The following is a 25,223-nucleotide window of genomic DNA, read 5'->3' on the forward strand; positions in this document are numbered from 1 at the left end:
CACATGTAGATCTTCACTAAGTACCGTAGATTTTATTTAGAGAATAACTTCCCTAACTTGATATAAAGGAATATGAAGCTGAATATGGAGGGAAAGCATGTCATAAGGTCTTCATTTTCATTCATTCATTCATTCATTCACCTGGAAAGTTAGCCCATCTAGGAGAAGGAAAACTCTGATCCTAAAGCCTTGCGGGATATCTTTGGGAGAAGAAAAGATGGAGTAAACCCTTCACAAATCTAGAGTGGAGTTCCTAAGATGGTTGGATGGTGCCTTGTATGCCTCCTTCTGGCAACTCGTGTAGCCAAGCTGGTGTCAAATGTTTTGCTTCTTTCCTTTGGATCACATCAGTGAGGCCAAAAGGGGAATTTATTGTTTGGGCAGCAGCCTCCATAAACACTGCTCAGACTTGCGCCCTGGGAAGGTCACTTTTGTGCTGCTAATGCAGCCGTTTGTCATTACCCCCAGAGGAGCTCTCTCTCGACAGATGGATACCAATAACAACAATATATTTTGAGTGAATATGTTGATAATGATAAATATTCTGTGCAATTTCTTTAAAAATATTCCGCACAAGTATGGAATCAATATGGTATATAGCACAAAACTTGGAAGCCTGCAAATGTGTAGGCAGTGTTTGAGGGGAGCATTTTGACAGTTGTGTGACAAGCAGAAAGGAAACAGTACAGCTTTTCCTGACATGGTGTGAAGAGATAGGGAAATGGCACCTGGCAAATGCCTCTTATGCTGCTTTTAAATGCCTAGTTTTATCGCACTCCTATCTCCCCTAACTCTCAGTCTGTTATCCACACCCCGTGTTCTTTTCCTACTGTCCTCTGTCACGGCAAAGTGGCACTATCCATTGTCATTTATCAACCCTTTCCATATTAGGCCTTCTCAGGTCCGTAGTACCCTCACTTATCTTTTTGGAGTAATTAAAAATGAATGCAAGTGGAACTTAAAAAAAAAAAAAAAAGTAATTTGGCCTTTGGCCTTTAAGTCCTACTAAGCATGTGACGACTACAGCACAGATCCTTTTAGAAAGGTAAGTGGTCTTCGCACAAACTGATAAATGTGGTTTTTTTCCAGACTAATGAGGAAAACCACCCAGGGGAAAAATACTTGGCTAAAAAATTCAGACATGAAAGTTATTTGTTTAAATTTTTGAGATAGTCAGGCATTTTCTTGAGTCCACCTCATACCTTCCTCCTTGGGTTTTTAGTTCTTAATTTATTTCTCTTGCATCTTGATAGCTTAAATACTCAAAATAATGACCATTTTCCTTATTCTGATTTGCATCATTCCTGCCAATATAAAGATGAGCTGATTGCTATGGTATGATTGACCCGTTATTTGTGAGAGCCTGAAGTATATTCACAGTGTGCCTACTGGTCTGTCATTGTTTTTTCATGTAATTACTTTGGGTTGTGTCTGGTGCTAGCCCTACTCAGTGTATACTCATTAAAACTAATGAACATGACTCCCTTAGGTTCATTCATTTCAATGAGTCTGCACTCATGTCCATAAACAGTTTCTACACTATAGTATGATAGGTATTTTGGAACTACAAAAATGTGGGATTGTTTATTAATCAAGCATCCTATAGGACAGAATATATAACTAACCTTCAGAGTCCAGAATGAACCTGGACTTTGTATAATATTACCAGCTGTGAATATTCAGAAATTTTCTCTTATTCCTAATCAGAAAAATGTCCAAAGAGCTCATTTGGGATTGCATTATTTATCTTGGGGAATCTGAAACTGATTTTTAAAATCTGAATAAATTTGTTGCATACTACTAAAATTACTATTACTAGATACTAACACCCACGAGGAATAATGAGGAGCTTGGGGGGGGGGGAGAGTAAAAAAATCCCCTCCCACTTCATGGTGCTTAAGTTTTCATGTTCAGAACACCCTTGAGTTAGCCACAAACCTCCCCTTCTTTTTGAACTTCTTGTTTAAAACGAAGCCTAGAGATGTGTACCTCACCCTATTTCTTTCCCCATCCAGTTCACCCAATTCTAATTAAACCTCCAATGCATGCTCATGTACACACCCATTCACACACCAGTTTGTGCTACAAAAGGGGCTACGAAACCCTAACAATTTAAAGCAGCATTGTGGAACATCTTGGGTGTGCCTGCAGAATAAGTCCACTGGCCTTTCCTCAGGCCCGCTCTCCCCCCCCCCAGCCCCCTGTCAGCTGGACAGTACAGCGGAAGAAAAGCAAGCTGCCCATGGAGGAAAAGATCACACTCCATGGGCAATTGGCAACATTTCTGCACTGCATGTTGAGAAATTTTTAAACCCCTGAAGATGTATCCAATGTGTAAGGAAGGGTTATGGGTTGTCGGTCCACGTTTTCTTAGAGGTGTGGAGTCTTTATTGGTTAAGCAGAGAACTCTTTTCCTCTTAGCACAAAAAGAAACTGAGAAAGTGTGAAAAATGCCCATAAATATGTTTGCAGTTTTCTTTAACATTTTTGAAAGAAGATTGTGATAAATGTGCTTACATAAATGGGATTTTTGTGGAGGAGGGAATTCACAGGTGCCCATTTGTAATGACCTGCAAGGCTTTTGTACCTGGGTCAAAACAGTCTAACAGGCGTCTGTCACATCATGGTGCTTGCTCTTGACTAATGTTCTCTATTAATGAAAATGAAGAAACACAATTGGCAGATCATTCAGGTATGGGTAAGAACTGTCACTCAGATTGAAAATAATTGCATCCACAGTAGAGATCGCAATCATAGTTTCCAGAAGTCTTTGTTTAAAAACAGAAATGTGTTTCTTTCCTTACTGCCAAAGAACAACACCACCAAGAGCAAGAGTTCTCTGGCCTCCTCCTAATTTCACCTTTCAGAATCCAGGTTCAGATGTATGGATGCAATAGCAAATTAATTTAAAGAGAATATGATTCCATCCCAGTCTTTTGATTTCCAGTTGAACCATACAACTGTTTATGTGGCAGCAATATGGTAAACCCATTACCACTTGATCAATTTTGTGCTGCAACTAGTCTTGCGGGTGCTTTGGCACATGGGTGTAGAATTGAATCCAGTTTGTGGGCCTGACCTTTACCTCCCCTTCCATTCCAGATCAAGTTTAAGAGGTGGGTGTGGCTCACGTCTCCTGTCTTCTTGTAATGACTTCACTAAGCTAGCCAGGACAATTTGTATGCCTGTCCCACACCAGATGTCCTTATCTGACATCAGGTGTACAGCAGATGGGCATAGCTTGGCCAAATCAACCTAGCGGGTCAAATGGAGAGGCCTGGTGGGCCTATTGAAGCCTGTGGACTGGAGGTTCCCCCACTGCTGCTTTAGTAGGTCCTCATTACATGTTGAGTTCCTTATGTTCCAGCTCAAGTCTTCTTCTTTCTGAGCTTTCCAACAGGTGGTATGAGAGATGTCAGTGAACTCACAAAGCTAATCACTGCCAGAAATTAGGAAAGACCACTTGAGGCACTTTCACTTCATCTCCAACATCTTGTTTAAAATGTTCACATGAAACATCCCTTAGTCATGAACAGCAGTATTGTAGAAAGAGCTTAATTTGGTGGTGGGGGGCATGTGTAATGCTTATTTTGCATCGCTTTGTCCTGCTTAGCTGTCACTGCCATGAGTAAGTCCTGATAACATGTATTTTCTCTACTGCAGCTTGAAATGGCAACATTAGACTGCGTTAATTCACTGGGTCTTTGCTTCGTGTATTCTCACATACAAACTGGGAAAGACTGCAAAAGGCTTAGAGATTAAATTTGATCACTTGGAGGGTTTGGCCTCCCTGGATTAACCACCTATTTTATATTGCAGGCAGCAAAGGTGCAGCTGTAATTCAGGCACACTTGGCTAGTTCCAAAAGACTGTTTTTGTTTGCTATTCTTTGTGTATGCCTTTGCAAGCTAAGCTGTGTCTCGTGATACTCTTGTATATCCCTGCTTTTGTTTAATTTTGTACTGTAGAGGAGTGTGTGTTGTGGTTGTATTGGTGCTGCTGTTTCTTGTTTTTGAATGCTAGCTCTGGTGTCTTTCCAGTTAAGCTCTGTGTACCTTTTGTCTTTGAAAATCAATGGAGAGCAAATAAAAAAGAACTAGTTTTCAGTAGTACCTTTTGCACAAAAACCCTTTTATGTTTGCTAGTGAAGAGGCAGTTTCTCGGGATGCCAGACTTTGCATACAAGAAATGGCTTGGGCTCTTATTAAGCTTCAGTTGCCTTTTTTTTTTTTTTTGTATTTCTTTTGAAAATTATAGATACCCACCATAGCCCCTTAACTCTGCGAAGTCAGAAACCAGATTCATTTCAATGTTCTCTCATGCTATAGAATATGGAAAAAGTAGTATCTGCAAAGTGGATTTTTGACAAGGACGCCTGATAAAATGTGAATATTTTATTTGCACAATTTTGCATTGCCCTGTAAATAGGTTGACCATTCAGAGATAAGCAGAATAGAGGAGAAGGCTGGAGGGACTAAAATGTTATGCAAATCATGAATATGCAGATTGGACATAGGAAGTTAACATGAAGGACAGAAGTATAAGACACTTAGACTTTGTTCATACAACACTTTAAACCGTACTTCAACTAAATGTTGCTTTAAATGTGAACACGCAGCATGTGCTGGCGCATGCTGCTAAAATCACAGACCATTTGCTCTTCTTCTACCCACCATGTGGGAAGGAAGAGTAGAATGCTTGACTGTGTAGTCTATAAAAGCACAGGTTTGTCTTAATCCAGTAGGAAGGAATGATTTCCGTAGCTCAAATATCCAGATAAGAACACCAGCTGATGTGGGACTGGCTGGTAAGAAGAGATCTAACACTCTAGTTTTGCTTAAGTATCTGCAAACAAAAGGATGACATGAGAATAAATGAGGTTCTAGTATTTTAAGAAGCTTTTAAATGGTGGTCTGACTTTTCTCATATATTTGTCTGTCTTGCTTGCAACTCATGTTTAGCAGAGAACAGTACATCTTGCCTAAGATGTGAGGAAATGTGCTGAGCTTAGGAGATATTTGCTGAAGTGCTGCTCTGGAGCATTTGGGGGTTTTCTGTACAGGCCTCATAATGGCCTCAGCCACACTTACCTGTAAGGGTAGTACAGCTACTGCAGATAGAATTACCTTTTTCTCTCACTGCTGAATTTTCTTTTTTCAAACTGTTCATCATAGTGATACTTTCATCTTATAATAGAGCAGTAAGCCACGGCAGGGTGTACATTGCTCATTTTCTGCACGCCTCAGGTATCTTCAATTGCCTGGGAGAGTTTCTGGCAGCTTCTTAATGTGCACCCTGGCATGGATTGGTGCAATTGCTTTGGCTTGTTAATTTTACATTCATTTGTTCATCATAGTCATTTAATAATCATATGTGCCTTTGGAAGATCAGGACAACATGGGGGAAATTCAGTGAAAACTGAAATGAAAAATACTTGTCAGAGATTTGAGCTGCCTCTTCACTATTTTTGCTATGTTTATTGCTTGAGAGTCATATATACAGTCATATATTGTTTGAATGGGTGACCTGCTGTGGAATCATGGACTCACCCCAATCTACATAGATGTACAATTGCATGATCAAGCCTAGGAAAATAGGTTTGCCAGAGGAGTCACCTGTGCACAGCCCTGATTGGCTGGTGCTTGCAATATTGCAAACCAATTTCCTGTTTTGGAATTTTGTCCCATTGCTACCTGGTAACATGATTCTCTTTCTATTGTGTTTCAGAGAACCAGATCCCATCTGGCTTTCCAACCATTGACATGGGTCCACAGCTCAAGGTAGTAGAGAAGGCCCGCACTGCTACAATGCTCTGTGCTGCCAGCGGTAACCCTGACCCTGAAATATCCTGGTTCAAAGACTTTCTTCCTGTGGACACAGCAACTAGCAATGGCAGAATCAAACAGCTCCGTTCAGGTAAAACAATAAAGTCTTCTCATTTCCTGACCCGACTCCACCCCAAATCTTTCTCTACAGGAAGCAACTGTGGTATTTTGTACCTAGATTGTGGGGTTCACTTTTTCACCCAACTTCTGCCATGTTTAAAACATTGTGTGATATGAAGAAAGGTTTGGGATTTGGGTGAGAGAGTAGATTTCAATAGTTAGGATATTTGTCCTTGTTAACTGAAGAAGCAGAGCCTTTTGAATATGCTTTCTTGTGTCCCATGAGCAAAGGAGATTTCTTATCCATGACCCGGTAGCATATTGGATCAGAAATATATCACTCCAATTCCAATATAGGTTCCTGTTTCAGGATAGTAAAACACATGCCACTAGTTGTTCCACTTAGACCAACAGTCTGACAAAAAACATTTTGATTCATGAATAGTTACTCAGTTGGGCCAAAGACAGAAGCTCTTAGCCAGTTTCCAAAATGTGGAAAATCTGGATTTCTAAAATGCACAGGACATTCTTGAACAGAAATCTTCCCTGCTGCAGAAATTTTCCCCATTAAATGAGAAAATTATAAGAATGAAGGTTGGGGAATGATGGGAGGTAGCCTACTCACCCAGCTGCCTCCCTCATGAATTTATGTTAGCCTAATGGCAACTCTGAAGAGGGCTGCTTAAAACATTTCAGTGGCTTCATACGTTCTAAAATTCTGCCTCTTTTGGTAACAGGGAAACTCTTCATATAGCCATGGTGCCAGAGCACAGTGTGGTTAGGAAGTGAGGATAGTCCTTTTGAGGGAGAGAGAGAGAGATTGTGATTGGGATATCTGCCCCATTCTAATGAGCATGCATGCCCATTAGCTGGCCTCTGATAACTACTTGTATGCAAAACTACTACCCCCTGCAAGCAATGTAACTCATGTGTGGTAGTGGTCGTGGCTCTTAAATTGATATATATCAGATTCTGCAGAAATGAGTTTATAATTAGCTCCTTGCTGACACCTGTGAGACCTCAGTCTTGCAGTAGGCTCCCCCGCATATAGAGCAGTGAGCACTAATTACACTGATAAATTTACAGTTTATATAATTTCACAGTGACCTTTAGCGTAATCTCAATATGTTTGTGCTGAAAGAAAATATCACCCTCGTTAATTTAACTTGAAAGGCACTAAGCAGGCAGCATTAGGGAAGTGCATCCATGGATACTTGCTCTTCATACTTACTAAATCAGCATCCTCATCTAGGAGGATTGCAGATGAGCTGGGCAACCCTTAGGCACATGCTGGGCTCTCAACAACATTCACATCATGTGCACTCGCCTGCTGCTGAGCAAGCTTCAGGGAGGAAAAACCTGAGTTTAAAAACAAAACGTGTTCAACACTACCATCACGTCCAAAGTTTATTTTGTTTTTCTTCATTGCAAGCAGTGTCTCAACTGAATTTCACCAGGGATTCGGAGTCCCCAGTTGTAGAAGACACTTGAATTTCCGGGAGGAGGGTAGAAATCGATGAGTAGCATATCTGCAGGCCTGAGAGAAAATTGATTAAGCTGTATGGAAGTAAATGAGGTTTATAGACTTGCATATAACGTGCTCGAAAAAGAGGTTTAAGGTCCTTATTGGTAGAAACATTGGAAGAGCTCACAAAGCAACATTAGTATATGCCGCTGATCCAAATTGCCTCTACTTAATGAAGCTTCCTTTCCAGCAAGTGTGTAGAGGACTATTGTAATAAAATATTTCATTTTCATAATCAAAAGAGGGAACTTTATAAGTCTGCAGTTCATAGGGTTCTGAAACTGCATAGAACAGATAATGACCCAATTCACATGTAGCACTAAGCCAAACAGAAGCTTAGCATGGAGGAGTCAAACCACAAACTTATGTGCAGATGTAATGCTAAGCTAAATCGTGGTTAATGCCTGGGCCATTTAACAGCACCAGGGGGTGAATGCTGCATTGCATCTTCATTCTGGGAACCTGCATGTTTGCTTTCTCATGCCAAGTTATGGTTTGGGTTTGCACTGCATGTGAACTGGGCCATTCTATTGCTCAGCTGCTGAAGACTTGGGCCCTTCCAAACACTCTCTATTTCTGTGTAGTATTTTCCCAATGTTCAGACTGCAGTATATCTCTGAACAAATGCAGTTGTTTTCCCACCAGAATCTATAAGATGTACTGTGCCATGTCGAATGGGATTGTCTGAGTGTCATGACCACCAGTTGGATAGGCCCTGTGACACCACTAGTCTGAGAAGCTGAGGCAAATAGTGTTGAAAGGAGTTGGATTTCTAGGCCCTATTGACGAATTAAAAAATGACAAGTCCCTGGGTCTGGGTGGCATCCACATGACAGCTCTTAAAGAATTCAAAATATCTAACTTCTCCCTAAGATTAGACTGCATATCTGAGAAATTGAAAGCAGCCAATGTAACACCAATTTTTAAACAGTGATTGGGGCGGGAGGAGGAATCCAGGAAGTTACAGTCCCTTTAGTCTGTTCTGGGAAAGCATTCTTAAAAAATAGAATTAGCAAGCATATTGAAGAGCAAGTATTGCTGAAGAAGAACTACCATAGCTTTTCCAAGAGTAAGTCCTGTCTCGGTGTCTCAATAACTTTTTAGCATGTAAATAGAGGTGACCCAGTAAGACATTGTGTACTCCAGCTTTCAAAAAGCCTTTGGCAGAGTACCACACCAAAGACTCCCAAGTAAGCTCAGCAGTCATGGAATAAGAGCAGAGGTCTCTTATGGATCAGGAACTGTTTCAGAAACAGGGAACAGAAAGTTAGAATGGAGATCTCTTCCAATGGAGGAATGTTGGAAGTAGAATTTCTCAAGGATTGATGTTGGGGCCTTCTCCCTTTGACTTGCACAGAGTTAAGAGGGTGAGTTGTGAGGTGGCAAAGTTTGTTAATGATACCAAATCGTTCAGTGTGTTTAAAACAAAAATGGGATTGTAAGGTGCTCCAGAAGGATCTCTGCAAATTGGGTGAGTGTGCATAAAATGGCAAATAGAATTCAATGTAAGGAAGTGTTAAGTGATGCACACTGAGGCAAAAAAATCGTGAATTGGTGGTGACTCACTAGAAATGAGATTTTGGGGTCACAGCGGATAACTTGATGAAGTTGTCGACCCAGTGAGCAGCAACTGTGAAAAATGCAGATTCCATGCTAGGGATCATTAGGAAAGGAATTTAAAATAAAGCTGCTGATATCATAATGCTGTTATACAAATCTATGGTGCAACGGCATTTGGAATAATGTGTACGCTTGTGGTTGACTCTCCTCAAAAAGGATATTGTGGAGTTCAAAAAGGTTCAGAAAGGGAAAGCCAAAATGATCAAGAGGTTTCAGCAACTCCCCCATGAGAAGTTTACAATACAAGTTGAGTGACAGGGACATGGTAGAGGTGTGTAAGATTATTCATAGTGTGGAGAAATTGGATAGGGAGACATTCTTCTCCCACTTTCATAACAATTTGGGCCCATCCAATGAAGCTAAATGTTGGAGGATTCAGGACAGACATATAAAAGAAAGTACTTCTTGACACAGGTATATAATCAGCTGAAATAAAAATTAATTTATTATTAACTATGGCTATTTGCAGTTTAGTAGCGCTGCAGAGAGCTTGCTGGGGAGACCATGCATTGAAAAGGGACTCAAAAATAACTTAAACAAGGTTTTAATAACAAAAACAAAAACTCCTTATACACTTAATACATCAACAACAAACCAGACCCAACCACCAACCCATCCCCCAGGGTAATGAGGGAGCTAGGTGCTGCTCCTTATATACTATGCCCAAATGCTGACACAGCTTAATTAACACAACCTAGTAGCACCTGCTATGTTTCACAGCTGTAAGACTGGGTCTCGTTATTTGCCTTGGCCTTGGCCCTTAAAGACATACACAACTTCACATTTTAAAGTGACTATTCAACAATCTACACCACCAAAATGTAGTTGTAGTTACCGGTGTGGGTGGCTTTAAAAAGAGGATTAGGAATAAATTTATCAGTGGCTACTAGTGCATTGATATCTATGTCCTATCTCTGCTGTCAGAGGCAGTATTGAGGTTACTGGGAATCATCAGTGGAAAGGGTGCTCTTGCTCTCAGGTCTTGCTTCTGAACTTCCGATAGGCATCTGTTTGGCCACTGTAGACAGTTTCTGTGCCAGCAGGGTTCTTCTAATGTATCCCACTTACCCCTATAAGCATGCCTTAAAGCGACTCACAACAAAACAGCAAAAACATATGAATACATCACTACACTAAATAGTCCAAAACCCATTCATTACAAAATATAACAAAATTTGAATAAACAATTCCTTTTGATAAAACAAATTTTATAATGTGTATATAAAATAGACAATATAAGTCATTAAATCTTATCAGTTGATATTATTTATATTAAATAGGTAAGCCAAAGCCAGATATGAGAAAGCCTTCCAGTATAATCATGCATTAACAAATAATATAACCAGTGCTATGTGCAATAAATGGTAAGCATATTTTATAGAACCTGCAGCAGATAATCTCTCACATGCCCCACTCTCATATTCTGATTAACTTTCTTATTAAAAAAGAAAACAAGTATTTAAAGGTTATAGTCATATTTCCTACATTTACTGTGGAGGAAAACTAATGCCAAGTCTAGACAGTGGCTTGCAGCTCCTCCTCGCTATTGATTGTACCGTGGCTGGACAGGGCAATTTGTGGGCTTTTCCTCCAGGTGCAACTAAAAGTGGCATCCCAAAATGAAGTAAATAGTAATAAATGTTTGATCATAAAAACTAAACTGTGCCTTTACATGATACAATCTAAGAGAGGCAGTTGACTTACTTGTGTAAGATTCAGGTTGTGACATTCAATCTGAGTTTGTTTAAAGATGAACAAGATTAAAAAGCAGTCAAAATATGTTAGGTTTTTACCTCAAGTGTTTAGGACATTGCTTTCAAAATGTAACATAGCCATACAATGATTATATTAGAGGCCTGGTTTCCCACTTCATCACTTGCTCCCCAAGCAAAGGAAGACAGATCTGCAACATAGAGGTTTGGCAACACAGTTCCTCTAATGCTCCTGGCTGATGAGTGATGTAAAGATTTGCTGTTGTTAATTGTTTTTCTTTCTATCACACCCCTCCTGCACTTGCTGCTCAAGGTACTATTAAATAAAATAATGTTGTAAAATAAAGTAAGGGCATATTAAACATTGACTTATGTAGAGTGAAGGAAGGCGTGGCAGTAAAGATGTAGGCTAAGGAGAAGGCATTTACACTTTGCTGAAAAATTTGTGTAAAAATGAGAGGAAGCACACAAGCCAAAGCTGAAATGGGAGGCGAGATTGTATCATTGACAAGGTTATGATTAAAAGATACTCCTACAGTACCAGATCAAGAAAGTGGCCAGCAAAGTTGCTCTTGCTGCTTGGGCCAGGCATTAATAGAAAATGTGGCTGGTCATAAATTAAAAGTAGTAATGAAATGGATTTAGTGTGGGCATAGTCATTCATCCATTAAACGTATTTATGTGACTCCCATTCTGCCAAGGCACCCAAAATGTTTTATAATTTTGAAATACTAAAGCAACCAAATACTACAAAATTTTGAACAACAGAATTCTCTCAGTAAAGCCAACCCTGGGAATGTTACTAGGAGGCATTGTAGGATTGAAGGCATTTTATACACATTGGTGGGATCTGCATTACTTAACACCCAGAGCATCCAGTAGAAGGAACAGCAGAAGTGTGGAAAGGATATAGAATTAGGGTGGCTTGGGCTGCAGTCCTAACTAACTTTCCTGGAAGAAAGCCCCATTGACTCTAGTCAGACTTACTTTTGAGTAGACATGGTTAGGATTGAGCTTTTACTCAGAGTAGCACTCGCATACCAACATTCTTTTCAAATATTATTGGCCCAGTTACCTCATTGGGAAAGTCAGATCCTCAGGTCTGCTATATCTGTAGTTATGCATTCAAGGCTGTGCAAAGTGCCATATACCTCAAATTGGTTTGTATTTGGTTTAAATGGTCATTCAGACCTGAATGTTTCTAATGTAGATTATCAATGATATGGACAAGCCTTTTGGTCACATTTCTAGCACATCCTTTGTGCTAGAAAGTGAGCAAATGAAGATGTCATTCCTTAACTATAATTTCCTATTTTCATCCAAACCGGAAATTTTGGTTAACATCTTCAGAACAAACCAGGATATTAAACAGTTTTTCAAAGTTTAATTAACTGGTAACCATGGTTTCCTAGTTCAGATGAAATGGGAAACTATCATTAATGGAAGACATTGTGGTTTGTTTTGCTTGAAGTGAGGAATGAAAGGACTGTATGCACAGCCAAATTCCTGCTCTTGTCTCTGCTTACTAAGGGTGCTTCCAGACAGAAGTTTATTGTGGAATTGCTGCTGAACCATGCAATTTTTTCTTGCCGTGTCCGCATGAAGTTGTTGTCACCAAAATGCCAAGCAATATTTTTTTTTTACATTTAATTTCCATACCCCTTACTGCGAAAAATAGATAAGTAAAAATAACTTGTTATAAGCCTACAGTCACTGCTGGTGTGGAAGCTAGTTAGTGCATTAGCACTTTTTTGTGTGGTGATGGTGGCAGTTTGTCACATGTGGTGACATTTCAGTGGGTGGCCCCTAATGCAACAGTCTGTACACAGGTACAGAAATACCTGCATACATGCACAGATCAGAAGGCAATGGAGGGTTGTGGAGGAGTGTTGAACAGGAGGGACAACAAAACCATCTTCCTATACTCTGTTGAGGTCCTCTAATGTGGACAGCAACTGGCAGAATAGCAATGATATCCATGACTGGGAGAGAGGTGGGGAACAGAAATATGTGGAAGCTAACATGCCAAATGTGCACACTGAAGTATCTGATCTGAGCATTATGTTTGCAATATAAGCCCCCTTCTGGAAGCACCCTAAGGCAGCACAATAATAAGTGTCATTAATTATTTAGGTTGGGTGGATGTCTTATAAGAACAGTGGAAGCTGCATGCAAAGTCAGTCCATTGGTGCATCTAGCTGAATATAGTCTATAATGACTAGCAGTTGGTCTCCAGGTTTCAAGCAGGAGTTTGGAGATGACAGGAATTGGATAAACTGGCAGCTTCTGCATTCTTGTTCATGCTGAAAACGTACTCCATTAGAATTAAAACTTAGGATGTTGTCCAAATTTTTATTTTGTAGCATATGACTTACATTTTCATTTGGTGATCCTGACCACTATCATGGGAGTTCTGAATAATTTTTATTTTATGTCTTTTATTGCCATATTCTCTAACATATGTTAGTGCATACTAAACCTCCAAAGAGATCTTGTTTCATTGCTTCAGAGTCACTATACAGCTCTGGCAAGGGCTATCTTACACTGAGATCTGGAGACTTTGTTTTAATAACATACCAACTAAACTTTAGGGAATCCATTTTGAGTGTGTGTTGGGATTCCTTAGCTTTGCATCCATACAGAATTTTCAGTGACTAGGTGGATACAGAACAGCTCCAGATGATCTGTTTGGCAGCAACATAAAACAGAAGCTGCTTCAGTTAGCCAGGAATCATTTCTGGACTCTGTTGTAAGAGATGCTTCTTGTCCCTTAGAGTGGGGGAAGGGGATGTAGACTCTTTATTTACAGTGATAATTTGGAGATGGTGCAGGGGCAAGTAAGCACTCAGCAAATTTTTCTTTGGGGCATGAACCAATAACCCTCTTCTTCCTGTCAGTACAGCTTGTGAGCCATGCAAGCTTCCGTGATGAGAATGGTTCTGTCAAGGGGGATGGAATGGTAGTTAGAAAAGCAGATAAATAGGCAGCAGATTTATTATGGTAGAGATTACCCGCAACTTCAGCAAACGGCATTAGCCTTCCTGATGCTTCACTCATCTGTGGACAAAAGCATCAGCAAGTATAAACCAGCCATAAAGCGAAAATGGAGTAATGTCATCTCGGCTGTGGAGAATGCTAAACGAAGCAGCTGGAACTGCTTCCTCTGATTAAAAGCTAGGGCTACAGCCTGAAGGAACATACACTAGGAGAGTGGGAGGGAAAGCGATAACAAGTGTAAATATTTTAATTACTCTTTAAGAGGCAAGTTAAACATGCTTAAAATCTGCCTTCTTTGTATTTACAGAAATCTTTGAGTGTCTTTCTTTGTTTCCCATTGGGTGATCAGTGCTGTGGATAATGGAATGTGGGGAGCGGTTAATCTCAGATACACAGCACTCATATGCTTACTGGTATTTATTGATCAATACACGGAACATGATTTGACGCTCTGTGTCCTGTTTAACCCTCTCTTTCTATTTGTTTAAACTCCCCAGTTTTCTTTGGTAAGTGCTTGGTGTTCAGATGTGCAAAATCTGCATCAAACCAACACATACCATGAACTGCCTACAAATTAGATCTGCATGAATCTCCCTCACCTTACTAACAGCCTTCATTTGCACAAAATAAGACCAAGGGGACAAAACTGGGGATCAGAGGAGTTTGCTGTCAGTTTACATACACGGGTCTCCCTCTGCACATCTGGACCATGCTAACAATAAAGCCCATGACTGAGCAAACTGCACTTTTGCTTGACGTTTTGGAGCAGTTAGCTTTGTAACCAAGCCCTCCTTATAAGATGCACTCATAGCATGTGAACTTATTTTCTGCTCCCTTATAAGGAGGGTTGGAATCCCTTTCCTCTGCCTACTGTATAAATTATGCAGAGCGAGTCTGGTGCTCCATTGGTCCAAATAAAAACTAGAAGAAAGTGCTTTGGATTTTTATTTGAAAAATCTGTTGTGTAGAATACCAATTTCTGGCCAGGGGGAACCTGGTGTAGGTTTTATTAAAGTTACCCCTGAATTCATCACTCAGTTTTTAAGTTTCAATTACATAATCAGATTTTGTCCCCAACGGTCCATGTAATCTTAAACCAAGAATGTGTGTCTCACCAACACCATATGCTTAATTTTTCTCCCCACACACACTCTCTCACAACACTCACTCTGGTACTCCCACAGCCCCATCTTCTGGCAGAATAAAAGGGCGCAGCACCCATATCCCAGTGGCTTCTCCATCTCAGTTGTGACAATGAATGCTAGTGGTTTTGCTTAGGAGTCAGAGCCCTCCTTTGTGTAGGACCAGCAATATATTAATTGGGTAAAATGGGGCCAGACTCTGTGTTCTTGGTAGCAGAGAGCTTTACTAACCACCTGAGGGCATCACTCTGACTTGTTACTGCACATCCTTTATTTCTTTTTATTTATTTATTTTTGTTTGTTCCTGTTGCGCTAATACAGATTCTAGCTTTGAAAAACTTTCTACTTTTTTAGTTATAATTTTCTTCCTTTCCTCTTTGTACTAACGCTTCTCTCTAATCTTATTTGCATTCAAATTACCTCACCAGGTGGTACACCAATCAGAGGTAAGAATGCTGAACTGTGCCTCTAATTGTCATGTCACTCCATATCCTTTCTGCCATGCCCGTCTCCAACAGTATATCATCTCCAGCTATTCTTTCACTCCAAACTCTTGTCAGCTCACTTGCGCATCTGCCGTTCCTTCCTGTGTGTGCTTGTTTTTGTTTATTTTTAGTGTGGCGCCTTGTAGAATCATCCATCGCAGGTGTGCACAGGTCAAAGGGGGTTATTCAACGGGAGGTTTTCAGAGGGAGAACGCTATCCCCATTCATGCCACAGAGGGCTCTGAGGTCTTGAATCTTTCAGATTCAGTCACCCTCTGGGGCACCACGTCCTGGCAGGTCTGAAATAGCTGCTGTGGCGTGTTTTGAAGGATGTAACACTTTCACAAGAGAACAGTGAAGCCCTTCCTTCTGCATTATTGCTGACAGGAATTGAACTAATACAAAGGAAATAAATTCTTAAAATGCCAGGCAAATCTAACTTGAGGAATAAGACTGGAGGACTTTCTTTGAGAGCTGAAGGTGCACCTTTTCATAAATTTAATAAATAACATTATTATTATTATTATTATTATTATTATTATTATTATTATTATTATTTTGCTGGCCCTTCTCTGATATGAAGGTGAAGGGAGGAGATCTAAGATGCCAGCTCCACCCCTTCTGAAGCCTGACAAGGATTCATGGTGCACTGTAGCATAAAGATTTGTTGTGAGTAAATGAATCAGACACACATCTGGCTGCATTAAGTCTTCAATTGTTCAATCCACCTCCAGTCTGACAGCTCTGCATTCCCAGACCTTGCTAGTTTCACTGCCTATATGTGCTAGTAACATTTCTAGCCTACACACTCAAAGTAGTCCCTTGAATTAATTTTAAGGTTGTAATCACTACTATATAGTGTGACTCTGATCTCTTGTGATTTCAGTTACTGCTGTTGACTGACCCCTGAATTTCCTGATAAACTTTTTAGCACCACTAAATTACACTATCTCATTTGTCCAATGCTCCCCTTCTTTCCTCCCCCTTCTCTCTCCACTGAATCACTGCTGGAAGTTAATAATCCAAGTCTTTGGAACTGGTTCTGTTGCTGGGGGTTAATGTTTTCAGTTCTTGTTAAGTGATTTTGGAGCAAATGGGGGTTGCTGTTTCAAGTGTATTTGCATCAAGTTGCTTCTGTGAAAAATCTGGGTCAGGGGAAAAACTGTAAACCTCATTTTGATATGAATGGGTTTCTCTGTCATCTTCTCTCTGGAATGCTGCAAGATTGACAGCTGTGATGCCACACATTTTTAAAACCTTTTCTCTGCTTCTATCACAACTCTGAAAGCAAAATGACAGACTGAATGCTAAGTAACCAAGCAGGCCCTATCGTTGCCCATATCAGGTTGGGCCTTTCCCAGCACACAACTGCTATGTATTTCCTCTGTATCAACAAGCGAGGGCATTAATGACTCAGCACCAGAACCGCCTGGATGTTCCGTACATCCTTTTTGAGGAAAGTGGACATATCTTTATAATGAGAATCATCCATCTCATAAAACATAAATCTCCCTATCTGAGTCCTAATGAGGTATTTTAAGAATGTGTCTGACATTATTTAAAATGTATGTGTCCCGTTTGAATGTCAAAGATGACATTTCTGTACGTGCCAAAAAGCCACCTCTTAGCATCTCATACAGGATTTGTGTCAGACTTACACCTTTTGTTAAACACACAGGCTATTGAGTCTCTAAAGATTATCAGATGTGGTAGGTGAAGGCACTTTTGTGAAAGGGAGGTTATACTCACATAGTGGTCTGTACTGTGGTTCTCACTAAGGTAAGTTTGTTGCACTTCTGGGATCAATTTGATGTGGAAATAAAACTAAATTATTTTTTTGTTTGCACGGCTAGTTGGATGTAAAATTTTCAGTGGTTCATGTTGAGAGGTGGATTCTATGTGAATGCATTGAAGGGCCAATCATACTTTCTGCCTATTGAATGGAAGTGTTATGGAAGTCAGGCCGGAGAAGCAGGATAAAATTTTATTTCTGAAACTAACCTTTCCTTTGGGCCCTGCAGCCGCAGTTCTACTCTTGCTGTCCAGAGGTGCTGTCATTTTTCTAACTGAGAGCTCTGTGTTCACAAGGCATGTTGTCACTTTTAACATTCCCCCTTTGCCTTTCAGGTGAGACCCAGGCTGAAAGGTCAGGGTGAGTTTTGATAGACTGTTCAGAGATGCATGGGTCTAGTTGGTGACTGGCAGGTTAGACAAGAGGATGGATGAATGGATGTGTATTTTGAAGGATGGCTAGTAAGCAAAAATAAAAGCTGCTTTAGGGGAAGTGACTTGACACATGTCCCCTTTCTCAAAGTTCAAATCAAGTTTTCTATGTTGTTATAGAATGCAATTAAATATTATGAGAAATATTTCTCCTGGAAGCAGAAAATGCTGGCATGTCATGGACCTCTGATGCTTCAGATTTTGCCATTGCAGGTACATGAGAAGCAGTGGAAGTGTTAAAGGGAAGACAGCATTTTAAATGGTCCTTTTCTTCACAAAATAAATTGGAATCAATTGGAAAGCGTTCGTACCCGTTGACTGGATAGACTTTCCTCCAGTGTGAGTTTCACCACTGCAAAGCAGAAGGACAATTACTTTGAAACAGAAAGATCTGATAATTGGCAGAGAGGGGCTGAGAAACTTTTTATCTAATACTTTTACTATTGCCCAAATTCCACACTGTTTTGCCCTTAGCACCCTCTTTGGCAGCCTTGTAGTGCTGCTTCTCTTGGGATCTGCATATCTCAATCTCTCTTTTTCTGTATCTGGAGTACAAGAGGAAAGTGCATGAATGCCAGATGCATGATACACAAAAGGAAGGGGAATCAGTGATTGAGCTGTATTCCTGCATTTGCCCTTGTGTGCTGCTCAGTTTCATAGCTCTCCGTCAGTGACTGCCTCACATGTATATATCACAGAAACCCAGCTTCATTCCAGGTCCCAGCCATGCCAATCATCATGCTCAGGAAGAAGAGGCACAGCTGAACAGGAACATAATGAGCATCAGTAATAACATCACTGTGGTAGTTTTGTTTTTATTTATTTAGCTTATTTGGCTGTAATAAATAAATAAATTTGAGATGGGGGCATTTGGCTGCCATTCCAGGTAGCACCTAGGATTATTAGAGCTGAAAATCTAAGCGGCATGTTAAGTAGAGTATTGATATATAAATCATGATCCAAAAAATTTTGTCCACCATTTTACTCTACTGGCAACTGCAGAGCTGCAAGAATCCAGTGTGAGATTGTGAAAGTAGACTTTTGCCTTCCTCGTCAAATCCTCAAATTTATATAAACATAAATTTAACTGAACACAAGTGAAGCTTCTGAGTAAACATTCATAGGATTGCCCTGTTAATGAGACAGTCAACATTTTTCATTAACTTTGCTGGCAAAGCAAGGCAGATCCTGCCAAAACCAGAACACTTCCATAGATTAGACCTACCTGCAGAAATGTAAGGTGAGATGGTATCTGTGGATTTATTTATTTTAGCCATCTCTACCCATGCTTATGAAGCCCACCAACCCCCACTACCTATTTTCATTTGCAATTACAAGTCAGTAGAGAGTAGCCTTCCCCAATTCCCATCAGCCCCAGCAAGCATAGCCAATGGTGAGGAATGATGAGAATTCTAGTACAAAACATTTTGGGGTTGGGGAAGGCGATATAAAGCATATGCATGTGCCTCACAAGTAGAGAGGAGCAATGTAAGGAAACACACATAAATAATGTTTGGAAATATCCAGGGTCAAGGAACAGGAGGCTAGGAGTTTGAATCCCCTTTCTTGGGGGTTCCCTCTGCCTCCTGTCAGTCATGAAGCAGGTTATCATTGCTTGCTGTTACTATATTTTAATACTTGCTTTTGTAATATTTGAAGGCAGTGATGGACTGGATGTGGGCCAACAAATTAAAAATGAATCCTGAAAATCCAGGAGCTGGGAGGGCAGCCTCTTCTGAGCAGGGTTGCAATCCCCTGGAAGAAGCAGGTTCATAGCTTGAGGGTGTTCTCCAGCATTGTCACTTGAGGTGGCTAATTTCCTGCTATGGCTTGGTTTGCCAGCTACAACCCCTTTTGGACAGAGGTGACTTCACCACAGTGCTGCATGCTCTGGTAACTTCCAGATTGGACTACTCTTCATGAAGATGACTTGGAAACTTCAACTGGTTCAAAATTCAATGGTCAGATCGCTTGCTGGGTTTGCCTTTAGCACTTATGCAATTCATTTTTCTGCCAATTCAAGGTGCTCATGCTAGTTTTTAAAGCTCTAAATTATTTAAGCCCCAAATATCTGAGACACTGCTGCCTTCTCTACAGACCCTCTCAGATATTAAGATCAGCAGAGGGACCCTTTGGGTGGCTCTGCCGCCCTCAGAAATTCAAGGTGATGGCTCAGGAGAGGACATTCTTTGCAGCAGCTTATGAATAGTGGCACCTTTGCTATATAGCCTTTGTCAGTTGCTGAAGACACACCTTTTTATCCTGGTGTTTTTGGTGTTTTCAAATGTGTGTTTTCAGGACCCACCTGAAATTAGTTTTAACTGTTTTTAATACTGAATTGAAATCATAGTAACCAGCCCTGGCACCTGCTGATGAAGGGTGGGTAATAAATTTAACAACAGCAGCAACGTAGCAGCAGCAGTAGTAGTATTGGTAGTAGTAGATGTTTTCCTGGTCTGGGTTACAAAACATTAAAAACAAACCTGACAATGCTGCTGCTGCTGTATTAAAGAACAGTCAACTTATTAGTATTATATGTGAAAGCACCTTAAGAGTGGCAGAAGGAAGGCTTTTCTGGCTGGCGTCCCCTGCACTGCCCCCTGCCAGCCCCAGCGTAACAATAGGAAGGGCTCCCTACATCATTTTTATTACATAGCAAAGCTCAGTGAGGTTCATTTTTTCTCTCCCTGACATATAGACTTAGGCTACAGTCTCAATTTATCCTTCTAAATAATGTAGGTGGTGGCAGTTGATTCACATTAGTTTTCCTTCTGTTGCAATGATATGAAAACTGAATTTGACCTCCGTTCCTTGAAGTGGGAAGAGCGGAGACAGCAATTTTGGCTTCTGTTCACAGTGCTGTTTTCTCTGGCAAATGGAAATGGGTTCAGACTCTGACAAGCAGACAGGTTAATGCTTTTTCTCTTGGTTCAGGTGTGTATGTGTTTCTGAGCAAATGCCCTCTTCTGCCATCTCTGGAATCTCAACTTCTGGAAGAACCAAGAAAGTCTTTGCTACTCAGGAAGTATGGAGGTTCTGATCTGGCAATGTGACATCAAGGCTACTTCTACATTCACCCTTTGCTTATTTTCCCCTTCACCATTGTCATCCTTACTTCCTCCACAAACTAGATGCAGCCCATTTTAAATGATTTCCAGACGAAACAACTGGACAGGGTTCAGCACTCATCTATGATGGACGAGATAAGGAACAAGAATGCAATTCAAGCCGTATTTGTCCCTAATGTGGGTTGGGCTGATTTCAGGTTTAAATTGGATTTAACACAAGTTGTACCATTTTCTGATGCTGACTTATTAATTGTATTGATGGTTGTATTGAGCTCTTTATCATAAATGAAAGGAGTAGTCTTCAGAAGCAGAGATGCAAAGGACTTCTCAGGGTACAATCTTGTAATCCTTTTGGTTTGTAGGTTTCTGAGGTTCTGTTATTCGTACTTTATGGGGAAGTGAAGGTTTAATTTTAGAGAATCGAATTGATAATTGAAGGAAAGAGAGTAGTGCACCAAGATGCAAATTGGTTGTGTGAAGATGGTATTTGTTGTGATATTTCAACGGATAAACCTGAATTCTTTTGAAACTTTCTGTGCTTGGTAGAAATGGATGTGTTCCATAAGAAGTGAATTGAAAAGGTGTCAATAACTGTTTGCCTGTGCAGCTATAAAAACTGGACACAGCAGGTGCTTTTTAGCAACAACCAAGTGGAAGTGGTGTTTGGTGGACCCTCTGAGAAGTGCCATGCCACACATTTACCAGAAGCCCTTTGTGTCCTAAGTTAGGGACACAGAGCAAAAATGTACATGTTTTGTAAATATATTATTATAACCAATATTGTCTGTGTTCTATTTTCCACATAGGAGCTCTACAGATTGAGAACAGTGAAGAGTCAGACCAAGGCAAATATGAATGTGTCGCCACGAACAGTGCTGGGACCCGTTACTCTGCTCCAGCCAACCTTTATGTGCGAGGTAAAGTTGGAGAAGGCAAACTTCCATCCCTTTCTACCTTCTCTTCCGTGTCTACACCTTCTCTAATGACCCATGAGACGTAGCAGTGAGAGGTTACCTTTATGATGTATTGTAAATGATGAAACCTAAATGCCCAACCAGTCATTGAGTTCAAGCTTTGGAAAGTCAATTCTTACCACAATTTTTCTTCTTTATTTCATTTTTTTCGCCAGAGCTTCTTTAATGGTCAAACTGGTTAAACCACTGTCATAAAGGGGGCAGAAGTTCATGTTTAATTATTTGTATATTTTGTTAAACAAAAGCGTGTTTGGGGGCTTTGTGAAATTAGTGGGTCTCTCTTTTTCTCACCTTTTTGGGGAGGGTTTATTTATTTATTTTAATGAGATAAAGCTTTGAGCATTCATTTCATAAGCTTGACTTGTTCTCTTGCAGGTGAGTTGGTGCATCATGTTGACTCTGGAATAGCATGTTAGTTTCCATAAGCTCTCTTGGTCAACACCTTGTCAGCAACGGGGATTATTGCAGAAGCTATTACAATAGCTTCCATTCCTGCTGAGAATCAGCTTCAGTTTGTTGCATGAAGCCACTTTGCCAGACTGTTTTCTTAATTTGTTATTATTCCCAGATCTCAAAGTCTTTTCACTCACTACGTTAAATTTGATACAGAATTTTGTGTTTGGAGATCAAAGAGTTTGGTACTTCATTAAAAGCTGATGAGTTTTCTGTTCTGTTTTACATGGGGACAATGTGTGTTCTCCTTGGCCAGACCTTGTATTAGCCAGGGATATTAATGTAAGACACCCCTTGGTGTGGTTTGGTACTTACATAACAGTGGGAAAGAAGAAGAGTGTCAATTTGGTGCCTTTGACTGGTTGGCAGTTAAACTCATATTTTATTCCTTCTTAGGTCCTGGATCTCAATAACTACCCGTTTAGAAATACTGTTTCCATCTTCATTCCTTCCTCTGTCTTTTCTCTTTTTTCTCTCTCTCTGTCTCCTCACTTGATCGTTGCTTCCTAATACTCATGCACACGCCTTTTATTTGTGGGGTGGAGGGGAGCTGCCTTAACCAAGCTGAGGAAGAGTTATTCCCAAGAGAAGCCAAAATGACTTACTGTGTGATTGCTTCTAGGTCTCTCGGTTACTCTCATTGTGTTCAGCACTCATTTTCTACAGGTGCCGTTTCATCTTGCAGAACAATTTCAACATACAAATCTGTACGATGCTGAAGTTTCAGATAGTCTCAGAACTCTTTATCTGTGCAGCAGAAATGCCCATTTCTCAAGCATAATGTGCTTATTATTGACCTTATATACCCTGTACTCTGTGTGTGTGTGTGTGTGTGTGTATGTAGTCAGCTCTAGTAAAAATAATGTCATATCTCCCCAGAGTAAAGGGAGGGTGTTTGTTTGAACATATTTCATGTTTACATTGTTGTGTAAATTTTTGGACATTCTTAACCACTTTCACATATTTTTTTCCAAGTATCTTTCTCTGTGTCAAGCCTTTCCGAAAATGCTTGGGAAGGCTAATGTTTCACCTGAATACACAGCTTGCCAAGGCAAAGAAACCTCACCTTTAAACCTGCCTGATTCCCTGTTTGTTGAGACTTTCTTTATTTAGCTAGAGAACTCCCCTTAGATTCTAAGGAGTGCAGTAAACTGTGACCCCAGGTTTGATGCGAAGAGCAGGTTGTTCAGCTAGCAGGCTGGCTGGCTGGCTCTCTCTGGAGATAAGGTGACACAAGCCAAGCTTCTAGTAAGGATATGTTTCTAGCCCTGTGTGTGTGGCTCATTTTCTATTAACTGTTGTATTTCTCAGGCATAAATTTCGAAACAAGCCTCTTTTTATTGCGTATAATCTTTACAAGGTTGGACTCCAAGCTGCAGGATTGAGATAAAGCCCCATAGTATATAAAAGACAGGTTACTACATAAATTGTCCCCTGTGGAGGTTTGCCATATGTACTGTTTCTCGGACTATATTTGTGCAGGCGGCTTCGTTTTATAGAACAAAATAGACCCCCTAACCAGCCCAGTGAAAGACTTTCACCATTCCTTTGGCTCGCAATCCATTGCCAAAGCAGGAGGCTACTTCCCTTGTTTGAGAAAACAGAACAGAATGTATGCACAAATATTATCCACATGTTATATTACTGAAACCATACAAGTTTCATGTCACTAGAGGCAAGGAATACTGTAGCCATGATGACCCCTTCTTGCTTGCAAAGTGTCCTAAGGTAGGGTTGGTTTGCATCAGGGGATGGAGTATTCAATTTTCCCACTGCTGTTCCTGTGTGGGTGTGTATATGCACACACACACACAGCTGCTTTTATCCCAACCAAGGTTCTGAATTCCTGGTAACCTTGAAATCACAGGTCTGGACCCTCACAAACGAAAAGATGAGGGTTGCAGTTTCAGGGGAAAGTGGCTGGTAAAGGAAGGTTAAGAGTCACTTTTACTCCTTCCCCTTTACTCCTCCTCCTCCCTCCTTGCACTGCATCCCCTTGCAACAGCACTTTGCAAGGGAGGAGGAGGAGGAGGAACCATTCAGGGGTTTGTTACCCATAGCTGCAACATAACATGTAGCTTGTCCCTTACCCTTGTTCAGATGTGCATCCAAAGAGTTAGAAGCATCCTACAGTGTGTGATCTGGTCTCTGTGTAGCTCTGAGAAGAGTAAATGGCAAGCCACAGTAATCTGTGTAGCTGGCGCCTCCAATCCCATATAGTTTTCTGTTTGTATAATATAACCTGCATGTATAATAACCGAACACTTTTCCTTAGTGCTCATATCATTTTCATAACTCCTCTCAATAATCCTTACACTCTGTAAAATAGACCACTATCAGTATCCACATACTACAAATTAGGAGGTGAAACTGAGAGAGACCTGCTTGTTGGGAGCAAATCATAGCTGAGCTCTTTGAACTGCGTACTTCCTCTTTCTTAGACCACACCTTTAACCACTTCCCTACATCAACTAATCTTGTGTACATGGGGGAAAAACAGTCAGTGGGAAAAGGAGATAATTCTTTCCATGAATAAAATATAACATGCAGGGGGATGGTCTGAGTAGCTGTACATAGGCTGAATGTGGCTTGTGGATCTCAGATGGTTGGATTAGCTCTTGCGGCATCCTACCAAAATGTTTTTTTCTCTCTCCTAGCAACCTTTTAAGTTGAAATGGTTGTCACTTGGACTCTTCTGCATTTTCCGTCAGTTTTCCCCAACCAGCTTCAGTGGATACAAACTCCAGGGTGGATAATTTGGTTTAGTTATATTCCTCCCGCACATAAAAAAGTTTGCTCTCTGAGCCACATATCCTTCTATCGCTTAAGAGTTATAAATTGAGCATCAGCTAAGAGTTACCCATCACTGTGTCATCCAGATTATGTCAGCCCAGTTAGTAATGCAATTTTGAAGGATATTTTTTATGAACAATAAAATTGCTAATTGAATCAACTATTAAAGTAAAATGTTGACCCACAAAACCAGAGATTGGTTAGGATGCAATCCTGTACCCACTTATTTACATGGAAGCAAGACCCACTGAATTCAGTGGGAGTTGCTTCTGAGTAAATAGATGCAACTGTTACTACCTTTCTGTATGAAAAGCTGATCACATTGTGACTTTTTAAAAAATGTTAA

At 40.4% G+C, this 25,223-nt stretch overlaps 1 protein-coding gene and 1 long non-coding RNA gene across 26 annotated transcripts in view; one reads left to right on the plus strand and one right to left on the minus strand.

Moving 5' to 3' along the window:
* The window catches only part of PTPRF (protein tyrosine phosphatase receptor type F), a 457,928-nt gene that overhangs the window by 349,387 nt on the left and 83,318 nt on the right, over positions 1 to 25,223 (plus strand). For 17 of the 25 annotated variants that reach the window (XM_083446033.1, XM_083446017.1, XM_083446014.1 and 14 more), the window contains exons 6-7: positions 5,728 to 5,916; positions 21,464 to 21,574. In XM_083446033.1, the coding sequence (XP_083302159.1) occupies positions 5,728 to 5,916; positions 21,464 to 21,574 (300 nt within the window). Of the gene's footprint in view, positions 1 to 5,727; positions 5,917 to 15,309; positions 15,328 to 21,463; positions 21,575 to 25,223 lie in introns of all 25 variants that reach the window. The other 8 variants (XM_083446024.1, XM_083446013.1, XM_083446036.1 and 5 more) reach the window with 1 other exon arrangement.
* On the minus strand, positions 7,275 to 10,168 carry LOC310680028. The gene is made up of 2 exons (XR_014512621.1): positions 9,834 to 10,168; positions 7,275 to 9,489 (listed from the first exon to the last, which is right to left on the minus strand). It is a non-coding gene; the product is annotated as an uncharacterized lncRNA (long non-coding RNA).

Source organism: Podarcis tiliguerta (assembly GCF_965153285.1).
Source record: "Podarcis tiliguerta genome assembly, chromosome: 6".
Lineage (NCBI taxonomy): Eukaryota > Metazoa > Chordata > Lepidosauria > Squamata > Lacertidae > Podarcis > Podarcis tiliguerta.